General features: G+C 56.4%; 5 protein-coding genes across 5 annotated transcripts; 3 read left to right on the top strand and 2 right to left on the bottom strand.

Moving 5' to 3' along the window:
- Positions 1–146: 146 nt before the first annotated feature.
- On the bottom strand, positions 147–2,946 carry BDV59DRAFT_169168 (1-phosphatidylinositol 4-kinase LSB6). Its single transcript, XM_073688199.1, has 2 exons — positions 1,273–2,946; positions 147–1,216 (listed from the first exon to the last, which is right to left on the bottom strand). The coding sequence occupies exons 1-2, from the start codon at positions 2,737–2,739 to the stop codon at positions 368–370; spliced, it is 2,316 nt and encodes a 771-aa protein (XP_073552819.1). The 5' UTR covers positions 2,740–2,946; the 3' UTR covers positions 147–367.
- Positions 2,947–2,970: 24 nt separating this feature from the next.
- BDV59DRAFT_198297 (uncharacterized protein) lies at positions 2,971–4,262 on the top strand (the record flags this gene model as incomplete). The annotated part of the gene is made up of 3 exons (XM_073693131.1): positions 2,971–3,019; positions 3,606–3,939; positions 4,136–4,262. 3 exons carry the CDS (start codon positions 2,971–2,973, stop codon positions 4,260–4,262), a joined length of 510 nt encoding a protein of 169 aa, XP_073552818.1.
- Positions 4,263–4,423: 161 nt separating this feature from the next.
- BDV59DRAFT_169163 (putative GATA transcription factor (AreB)) lies at positions 4,424–6,259 on the top strand. The gene is made up of 2 exons (XM_073688198.1): positions 4,424–4,735; positions 4,844–6,259. Exons 1-2 carry the CDS (start codon positions 4,505–4,507, stop codon positions 5,561–5,563), a joined length of 951 nt encoding a protein of 316 aa, XP_073552817.1. The 5' UTR covers positions 4,424–4,504; the 3' UTR covers positions 5,564–6,259.
- A 200-nt stretch (positions 6,260–6,459) lies between these two features.
- Positions 6,460–7,521, top strand: BDV59DRAFT_169162 (uncharacterized protein). The gene has a single exon (XM_073688197.1). The coding sequence runs from the start codon at positions 6,474–6,476 to the stop codon at positions 7,365–7,367; it is 894 nt and encodes a 297-aa protein (XP_073552816.1). The 5' UTR covers positions 6,460–6,473; the 3' UTR covers positions 7,368–7,521.
- Positions 7,522–7,768: 247 nt separating this feature from the next.
- Positions 7,769–9,466, bottom strand: BDV59DRAFT_169160 (histidine-specific methyltransferase). The gene is made up of 3 exons (XM_073688196.1): positions 8,814–9,466; positions 8,024–8,745; positions 7,769–7,975 (listed from the first exon to the last, which is right to left on the bottom strand). Exons 1-3 carry the CDS (start codon positions 9,104–9,106, stop codon positions 7,947–7,949), a joined length of 1,044 nt encoding a protein of 347 aa, XP_073552815.1. The 5' UTR covers positions 9,107–9,466; the 3' UTR covers positions 7,769–7,946.
- Positions 9,467–9,767: the final 301 nt, after the last annotated feature.

Raw genomic sequence — 9,767 nt, 5'->3', positions numbered from 1 at the left:
TGATGAAGGCTCTAGTATTTAGACCATGGGCAAGAGTCTGCGCGCGATGGCCCACTCGCTTGTGTGGCCCACTCGCTTGTGAAATACGTTAACTAACTACATGTACGGAGTATAGCCTCATCTACACAACACTCTCAACCCATACGCTCCTAGTTCGCTTGCAATAGATTCGCTCCGGTTATTAGTAGGTTCACGTCAAGTCTATATACAACACAGGGGTTTTCCCAGCCCGGGCCGCCATCCTGCGGCGAACGACGCCTCATGCCTGCTTGCCATAACACGCTAAACTAATGAACACAATGAAAGAAGATGAGAGGTCATCACAGGAAACAAGATTCGAAGGGGGAGAGATGTCGGCACAGAGGCTCTAGCACCAGGTGAACACGGGGTTTTTGCTCTTCACGGCTTCCAATCGCTCAACGATCACTTTCCGTTGGTTGCCTTCCATGCCCTCGGCCGCCGCATAACCCAGGTCCCCTTCCAGATCATCGCTGCTGAAGATCAGATGCGCCCCGCCGCGCGAGCTGGACACCGAGCTGTTCTTGTGGCGTCGGTCCGGACGCGGCGGCAGGTCGGGCCACTCGCGATCCGGGTCTCGCGCGCTGAGGGCGTCGATGCTGTCGCGGCTGAACCCGTAGCTCTGCAGAGTGGCGGGGCTGCCATTCGCTTTCGGCGCGCCCGACTCTCGGTCGCGGAGCTCGAAGCGGTTGGGATTGGGCAGTTCGCTGGGAGGGGACCCCAGGCCGAGGAGATCGTGCTCGGGGCCAGAGCCCAGGGACATGGCCGCACCAATATCCATCTCCTCGTTGTCGGGATCGTAGGCGTCCCGTTTGTCGTAATTCTCGTAGCTGCGCACTTTGCGTTTCTGGGCCTCGGTGGACGGCCCGCGGAGGGGGATGGCGACGGGGACGTCGACCAGATCATCCCACACGCAGACCCGGGTGCGTCGGGTCAACTCCAGGGGGCCGTGGTCGGGCTGTTTGAGCGTCTCCACGACGTTCCACGCCTGGCCCTTCATCACCGCGATCTGTCTCGCAAACATGCTCTCCTTGAAGTCGTCATCCTGCGAGAACACCCGCCGCAGAGCCATCTGCGTCCCGCTCCACCAGGCGGTCGAGGTCAGCAGGGGCAGGAAGTGGTCGCGGGTCTTTTGCGAGAACGGTTGGCCGATCAAGGAGACGGGCAGGAAAAGCCAGCCGAAGGGGAAGCTTCGCCACTAGAGATGGAGAATTAGTACCGCGGCGTGTGGACGGTCACACCAAGTTGACTTACCGCATCCGGATGCTTCCACGGCCAGGACAGACTGTTATCAATGGCTCCGATCTGGATCGAGGCCTGGGGTTCGGACGAATTCAACGGGGTTCCCGTTCGGCTGACCGCCACCATCGCCTCGTGGCGTCGATACGGATGGGAGGAGCCGGTGGTTTGGTTCGAGTTGACCGAGACTGGGCGAGGCGGCGGCAGCAGTTCGTCGTCGTCCGGGGGGACACCGTTCGGCTTCGGGGGATCCGCGACGATGGAGACTTCTTCGGTCTTCCAATCGATCTTGATCATCCAGTTGTCCAGCCCGCGATCGGTATTGCGCATGATGTAGTCCAGGATGACCAGCTTCTCCAGCTCCTCCCGGAAGGACTGCTTCAGCGCCTCCGTCCAGTAGAAGCGGCGCTCACGGCTCTGCTCGCGGGGGGAAGGCGTCTGGGGGACGCCGTTCTCGTCGTCGTCGTCTTCGTCGTCAGATTGCACTCCGGACGGGCGGCAGGCTTCGTTCCACGGGCGTTTCTTGCGCTTGGGGGCGTCCTCGGCGCGGAAGCCGGAGTTGGTCTGATCGGGCCAGGGATGGTCCCGGAGGAAAAGATTGGCATCCTTGTAGCCCTTCAGGAAGACCTGGAAACTGCCCGCCTTGTGAGGCAGCGGCTTCTTCCCCATCCAGGCCTTTCTGCGGTCCCAGAAATCGTAGTAGAAGGACTTGGACGACAGCCAGACAATGTCGGTGAAGGGGACCATGTTGGTGCGGAGGCGGGAGTCCAGGACGTAGGCGGCGGCCTCGGAGACGTAGGAGAGGTTGGGGATCAGACAGGCGCGACCGAAGAAGCAGGGGAAGAGGTTGCGGTGAATCCACTTGGTCCACTTGGGATTGCGGGAGGCATAGGGCTCCTCATCCTTGGGCTTGAAGACGCCGACGACTTTCCCTTCGCTGTTGCGGGCAAAGTAACTGCCGGAGCTCCCCTGGGAGATCATGCGCGGGTGGGTGCCGACCTCGATGGCGAGACGGACACTCTCGACGACCTCCTCGAACTCCTCGCGGGCCTTGCGGGCGGCACCCTCGACCTCCTCGGACTCGAGCTCCTCGGCGGAGATGGGGCGGAGGCCCGTGGGCGGCTGGAAGACGGAATGGTAGATCTCGAGTTTTTCCTCCTCCAGGGTCTTGCCGCGGACCTTGTTGATCTTGAACTTGGCGGCGATCTCCTCGGCCCAGCGTTCCAGACGGGCATTGATGGCCTTGATGTCGACACCAGAGTTCCTCCGGGCACGACGATGATAGTAGCCACTGGGTCTCCGCCGGTGGTCAGGGGAGGCGGCGGACATGTGCGAGATGGGGGCGTATCGGGGGGCGGATTGCGAGAGGGTGGACGAGGGCTGGAGGTCATCATCATCGGAGAAGTCGTAGTCATGGGATCGGTCTTCTTCCTCCTGGGCAAGACGGGCATAGCCCGAGGTAGCGGGACGGTTCTTGGGCATAGCGAGGAGAGAGAGGATGTCTATGAAGGTATCATGGGAAGAAGCAACGGGATTGAAAGAGAGGCGAGAAGGGAAGGATTAAAAAAATACAGGATATCAAGGCATTAAATTAGAGAGAAGAAAAAGAAGCACAAGAAGGGGGGGGGAGGAGAGAGAGAGGGAGGGAGAGAGGAGTATAGTAGGAGACGAGAGACGAGAGAAGAGAAGATGAAGAGATGAAGATGAATGAAGATGAAGAAGCGGCCGTCATCAGTAAAAGCGGCAGAGGAAGGGGGTGACCGTACGGAACGGGACCAGCCCGTAGAACGAAGGGTCCAGCCACGGTACGATACCCGGTAATTACGCACCACCGTCTGTCACGGGGTGGCTCCACTGCCCCTGAATAGGTCCTGCGTAGTATAGGAGGTATCTAGGTATGTTTATCACGAGGAAATCGATAGAAATAGAGATATACATATAATTCCAATGGTCTATCGTATACAGAATACAATACTGAGAAATCATAACCTACCGAAATCAGAGTAGCCTGAGTAACATGAATAATCATGATAACCGGAATCGATAGTGGCCCGAGACGCGATAGCGCCGATAATCAACTTCAACTTCTTCCTCACCCTCTTCTCTACTCTCTACTCTCTACTCTCTACTTCTACTCGACTCGCTTCTCTTCTCCTCTTCTCTTCTTGTCTGTTCCCTCTGCTTGTCTTGTCTCTTCCCCCTCCTTGTCTCTTCTTTCCCTCCTCCTCCGTCCACAGTAAGATCTTCGCCAGATTCGGCTCGCATTCCTTCCAACCTTCCTCCTCGATCCCTTCAATTCGGTCAATTCCGGCCGGATTTCGTCCTTCGCCTCCGCCTTCTTTCCACAGTGGCTTCCCTCTTGTTTCGGGCCTCGCCCATCGACCCGGCCCTGCGTCCTCCTTCGCCCTCGGCTGCTCCCTCTCACGGTCTCAAGTACCCCCCAAACTCCTCCTCCGAGAGTCAATCCGCTTCGCGTCAGTCGACCACAACGGATGCTGCTGTAGCTCCCTCGTCGGTCTCGTCGCAGTACTCGGGAACCCTGCCAGAATTCGCTGCCATCGACAAGTCCACCGGAAGCCCGGGCCACAACCACAGTAACGGCTTTCCCAGCTCTCTGGAATCGTCTTTGCCTGGATTGTCCGCGTTGGCCTCAGTCGCCTCTGCCCCTACATCGAACCTACGGTATGTATATGTGTTGGATTGTTGGGATCTGGTCGAGAGTCGGTCGAGGTTCGGTCGACGCGACGGGTGCGATGGTCGAGTGACTACACTACAGACTGGATGGAATCATCATCCCATTCTCGCATCCTCGCATTCTCGCATTCTCTTGCCTATCGCTCCATCTCCGCTCTTCCACTGACCACAACCACCTTGGTAGGACGTCCAGTAGCGATGCGCATTCCAGCATGTCCAACATGACCTACGCAACCTCTTCTCCGGCGGCCACGACCGGAGGACCCGGCAATAACCCCGTGAGTCTCCTTCCCTTTCCGTTGACGGAATGATGTTGTTCGGGTGGTTGGCGTGGTGGCTGTCGTGGTGGCTGTCGTGGTGGTGATAATTTTTCCCGACGGTTATCGGCTTGGCACACCGCCCGGCCTTATCGCGCCAGCCCATCAAATCTCTCCCGATCTTATCAACCCCGTCGCTCTTCACCTCCACTATCAGTCCTCTCCCTCTCCCTCCTCCTCTTCTCCTCTTCTGCCTCTTCCTCACTCTCCCTCATGCTCGCGCTTTTCCAAACACCATGGCTACCTCTCTAGCTGACCAGAAACCTCCTCAATTACAGCCCGTCTGCCAAAATTGTGGCACCTCCACCACTCCTCTCTGGCGTCGAGACGAACTGGGCTCTGTCCTCTGCAACGCCTGCGGCTTGTTCCTCAAACTACATGGAAGACCCCGTCCGATAAGCTTGAAGACCGATGTCATCAAGAGTCGAAATCGTGTCAAGACTGCTGGTCAAGGCCCTAAGCGCAAGGTGAGCCCGCCTTCAGCAAAATTTTTTCCTCCTGTCCCTCCCCTCTCGCCTTATCTCTCGCCCTGAGATAACGGTCGCTGACGTACCTCTTCCCCTCCCCTTGAATAGTCCAGCGGTGCCGTCGACGCGAATGGTTTGCCTGCCTCTCGATCCGATGCCGATACTCCTCCTCTGGGTGCCCATGGCTATCGTCGCGCCTCGCGCAAGGCCTCCCCGGGCCATTCGGATCGGTCCAACTCCCCCGTGTCCCGGACAGAGACCCCTGGCCTTCCCTTGATGCAACAACAACAACAACCCCCTCCCCCACATCACAATTCCAATATCGCCCCCCAGCACATCTTCGATAGTGTCACGCTCGGGAGAGAGCATGGTCTCAGTGGGTCCAACGGCCTTTCGTCCACCCAGATGCGACAGCCCTCGCCCTCGTCCACCTCGGTCGCCCCCGATCGTCACCTCGACTCTCCCCAGACCTACGAGGGCCTGTTGGCCGCGAACGCGTCGTTGAAGACGCGCGTCAGCGAATTGGAAGTCATCACCGAACTCTTCCGCGGCCGTGTGACGGAACTGGAGCAGAGCGATGCCACCGCCCGTCGCTCCGAGATGATCGTCCGCGACTCCGAGGCCCGCCTTCGACGCTCCCTGGAGGAATCGCAGAGGCGCGAGGACGAGCTGAAGCGCCGTGTCAGTGACCTGGAACGCCGGCTGTCCGAGACCGGGCCCTCGGCGGGTAACGACAGTCCCAAGGAACCGTTGGCCAAGCGCATGAGACTGTCTGATGTGGTAGAGCAACCCTCCATTTCTCCCACCAAGTCACCCAAGAGCGTCTAACCATGGAGGCTTCCAGGGCACTACCGACGGTTCGTAAACGGCGGTCTCCCATCTGGCTGACTTTTCTGATCTTCGTCGGTCTTTTTGATACCCTTTACGAGTCTTCTCTTTGGCTGGATGTATATCGGATTCACTAATGACCCCCCTTCGCGACATCTTTGATTTTCGTTCCCCCTTTGGTTCTCTGCTGGGTCGTCCTCACGCCTCTACGCCCTGAGTGCCCGTGGCGAGCATCCCTTCGATCACGTACTGTCGATCCACAGAGACACGAAAAGGATCAAAGAATTAAAAAGAAAAAAAAGGCCTACAGGTGTCGCTGCGCTTTTGTAATAACTGTTGCTTGTCTATTATTCCCATTGAATCGATCTCTATTATGCCTTTTGATCCGAGCAGGTTGGCCTCTTTCCTCTGTCCGCCGGCATCACACGTGAGAGATGGCAGGAGAGCATAGGGACTAGCGGGCTCTCACCCGGGATCATACTATGGTGTTCTTGTGTCTGGTAGACTCTGCTGTTCGTTGTGATCTTGATTTTTGGAGGTCTGGGGTGTTATAGGATCCGAAGTGATGAAAGGCCTGGGGTTCACCAAAAGATGACTGGGGTGATTAACGAATGTGCTGTTTTCCTCTGTTACTTTTCCCTTCTTCCGTGTTCTTTTCTACCTATATTTATCTTTTATTCTAGGAATTCGTGATTATGTCTTACTTTTGGATCAACCGGCGATATATCCCGTCTCCACCGGATGTCAGCAAAAGACAGACGTCCCTATCATTTACTAACTATATCCTGGCATGGTCTTATGAACATTAGGCTTTGAGCTGCAATGGATCTCCATGAAAGCGTCATTTTCCGCTGGTAAAGGACATCTCCGTCACAATGAACAATGGGGCCAAAGAAGCTCCTTTATAAATATGAAGGCATATCCCAGTGCGCTGAATGCCATTCTCGACCGGACTGGGATATTCCCTGGGGCCAAATCTGCAGAAATGACTATAAATACAGCCATGAGGCCGCTGCATCTTGCTCCCTATCATCATTCTCTGGCGTCCACATCTGCATCGACACATTCCAAGACAACAACCACTCTCGACCTTTCCATATCAAAGTACTCACATAGTGTATTGACGTTTGACCACTTGCGAGCTGTCAAAATGGCTTGTCCCAGCTGCTGCACTCGCACCATTACTACCTTCTTCGTCTGCTCCTGCGGCTACCGTGAAGCCACTCGCACTGTCATCACCCCGACTCACTCATCTTCCACTGGCTTTGTCGCGGGGGAATCCATCATCTCTTGTCGTTCTTCTCGCTCCTCTCACTCATCGCGCTCTTCCCGGTCTCACCATTCCCAGCCTTCGGTAGTCGTGAATGAACGCCGTAGCTCTCGCTCGGGTTCGAGTCAAGCTAGCCGTACCTCCCACTCCCAGTCCCAGGGCCAAGATGGGTCTCGCGTAGGGAGCTGGCTTGATTCCGTCCCCGAGGGTGCCCCTGCGAGTGCCAGGTCCCAGCGACTGCTTCCTGCCCCGGAATCCCACCGTAGTGAGCGCTCTGGCTTGCATGTGTCGCGCCATTCGAGTGTTTCGTCTTCCTCTCGCCTGTCTTCTCGTGTTGGCTCGGCTAGTTCCATTAGTCCTGCAGATAGTGCCTCGCAGGTGTCTAGCCGGCATTCTAGATCCTCCTCATGTTATTGCCGTTCCTCTGAACACCTCTCTGGCTCCTACGCTCCTAGTGAACGTTCCCACCGCTCGTCCATGTCTCAGAGAACCTCTCGCTGCGACGACTCTAACTGCAACTATTGCCGCCGCTAGACCGTTGCCTGCTTGCTCATGTTGATGAGACGACTCATACAGGCTAGAATGGTTTCAGGAGTAACGAGCTCGCTATCTTTTGTTTTCTTTCTGGTTTCGTTGGCTTTTCTGCTTTACGTGTTAGTGACCTTGCTGCTAGGAACCTCGCAAGATATAGAGTGGGAATTGATCTTCTTTGACCACCTTTCCCGGCCACACAATATATCTCCACTGTAGACCCACATAAACAACAGACATGTACTTGTCAGATTCCATGAAAAAACAGCACCTGATCATTGCCATGAGCTGACACTTTCTGATCTAATGGTAGAATTCCCAACAGCTTATACATCATACGTTCCCGCTACCAGCAATAATTCTTGCCTACGGAAACGCTGTGACTAGCTTGGAAGTACATTGATGACCAGATAACCCAATATATTCAATAACGATGCAAGAGAATTAGAAAATTATCGTAGCTCTACCGAGTACACCCTGATAGACAAATGCAACAGCAACATCTGAAGTTGCAACCAACTGCCTCGCCTCTAATTATTTGCTCGACCGCCATCACTATCACACAGACCGGCTGAGCACGCTTCACACCATCGACGACATCAAGTAGAAATCTTCCCTGGTCAGCACATCACACGCAAGCAAAGACGGATGTAACCTACTATAAATCCCGGATTCATCGGGCCAGATATGCTCCAGCTGGAACCCGGCATGGGCAGCCACCTTCGCCATGCGGGTTTTCGTCCATTTGCCGCTGGATATGGCCTTGATGCGCTGCCCGCGGCGGAAGTGCACCGTCTGGTTCCCCCGGATCCGCACCTGGACGTCCCGACGCGGCGTGTAGTACACCTCGAGGTTATCCTCGCGCGGATAGAACTCCGACTCGCACGACCAATCCTCGAGCCGGAACGCGTCGCGGCCAAGCACGGCGTTGCTGTGCGCGAGGCCGTTCAGGATGAACGCCTGCAGAGCGGGATCGCGCGCATTGTACGCCTCCATAACCCTATCGGCGTCCTCGCATCCGTCGGCCGCGATCAGGAACCGGCAGCGGAGCTGGGACGCCTCGCAGGCGCCCTGGAACTGCGCCAGCAGGTTGCTGGCGTCGGTGTAGTGATGCACGTTGCTCACGCTGTTGCCCAGCCAGAGGAATGTCACGGCGGGGACTGCTACGCCGAGATCGGGCTGGTTGGCGAACCAGGCAATGCAGTCGTCATACGTGCCCAGGAGGCCGATGACCTGCGTGTGTCGAAACAAGCTGGACCGTTTCATCAGCCCGGCCAGGTTCTCGGTGAGTCCGCGCAGGGACACGTCCAGGGCGTAGTAGCGGACGGCTTTCTGCTGCTTTTCCAGCGCGGAGAGCACCCGCACCGTCTTCTGGAGGCTCCTGCTTCTGGTGAGATCTTCTGGTGTCTGCGGGACATGCATGCTCCCCCCACGGTGTACACTACTTACCCGCATCCGAGCTCAACGAGCACGCTCCCAGACGGGATACTCGCGGTGATTTGCGCGATGTTCTCCTGCAGAATCTCGACCTCCTTCTCCCGGAGGTAGTACGCGTCGCCGTGCGCGAACTTGTCGAAGCGCCGCAGGCCTTCCTCATCCCAGAGGAGCAGCGACGGCAGCGAGGGCGGGACGGCCGACAATCCGGCCTCGATCTCGGCTCGGAGATCGAGCGACGCTTCCGGCTGCTGCTGGATGTTGTGTATCTGACATCCAGAGACGTTGTAGACTTCAATTCCGGGCATGGTGGTTCGGACGGATCTCTATCTGGGCCGTTGTATTGGTCTGATAGCTGATCGACTTGCTTCGTATCTCGTTATTAGATCACTTGCGTTCTCGCCGTCGTAGCGATTGTAGGGATATGCACAGATAAACCAGGGACCCCAAACAATTGGTCCTTGCGAGTGGCACGTTGCGAGACATAATATGCCGAGGAATGCTTTGGATCAAAAGGCAACTTTATTCTATTCGTCCTGTGCGTGTTTATCGGATCGAGGGATGCCGGCCATAGCTGCCGTCAAGGAGGCATGCACGCCACCAGGACGAAAGATAGAAGACGACTGGTCCCCCTGCGGGGTATCATGCCACATGTCATACGGTTCAGGGGCTTCCACGTTTTTCTAGAGTTTCCATACGAATCTATACGATATCAGTTGTTGTTCTAGATGCCCGAGATGCTGCGAAGTCGCGCCAAGCATACAGGGAGGCATCCAAAGCGTCGCTATACTTTCTGAGATAATTGCCTTCAACTTTGTTCACAACTGCGAACAGAGAAAGTTAACTCCGAGCTGACTGAACCGAACAAGGGCTAGATGATGCCTTTCCATTCCGACGGTGCGTGTCCGCAGCATTGAATTCAAGACATCGTGCGAGGGCACCCCTTGATCGACAGGAGTTGGCCACAGT

Source organism: Aspergillus ambiguus (genome assembly GCF_047715705.1).
Source record: "Aspergillus ambiguus strain CBS 117.58 unplaced genomic scaffold BDV59scaffold_2, whole genome shotgun sequence".
NCBI classification, from domain to species: domain Eukaryota; kingdom Fungi; phylum Ascomycota; class Eurotiomycetes; order Eurotiales; family Aspergillaceae; genus Aspergillus; species Aspergillus ambiguus.
Note: the sequence above shows the minus strand (reverse complement) of the source record. Positions and strands in the feature narration are given on the sequence as shown.

Coding starts and splice junctions, on each gene's coding strand:
- BDV59DRAFT_169168 (XM_073688199.1), bottom strand. CDS start 2,739: ATGCCCAAGAACCGTCCCGCTACCTCGGGCTATGCCCGTCTTGCCCAG. Junction 1,217..1,272: donor CGTGGAAGCATCCGGATGCG/GTAAGTCAACTT, acceptor CTCCATCTCTAG/TGGCGAAGCTTCCCCTTCGG.
- BDV59DRAFT_169163 (XM_073688198.1), top strand. CDS start 4,505: ATGGCTACCTCTCTAGCTGACCAGAAACCTCCTCAATTACAGCCCGTC. Junction 4,736..4,843: donor GTCAAGGCCCTAAGCGCAAG/GTGAGCCCGCCT, acceptor CCCCTTGAATAG/TCCAGCGGTGCCGTCGACGC.
- BDV59DRAFT_169162 (XM_073688197.1), top strand. CDS start 6,474: ATGAAGGCATATCCCAGTGCGCTGAATGCCATTCTCGACCGGACTGGG.
- BDV59DRAFT_169160 (XM_073688196.1), bottom strand. CDS start 9,106: ATGCCCGGAATTGAAGTCTACAACGTCTCTGGATGTCAGATACACAAC. Junction 8,746..8,813: donor CTCGTTGAGCTCGGATGCGG/GTAAGTAGTGTA, acceptor CACCAGAAGCAG/GAGCCTCCAGAAGACGGTGC. Junction 7,976..8,023: donor CGATGAATCCGGGATTTATA/GTAGGTTACATC, acceptor TGACCAGGGAAG/ATTTCTACTTGATGTCGTCG.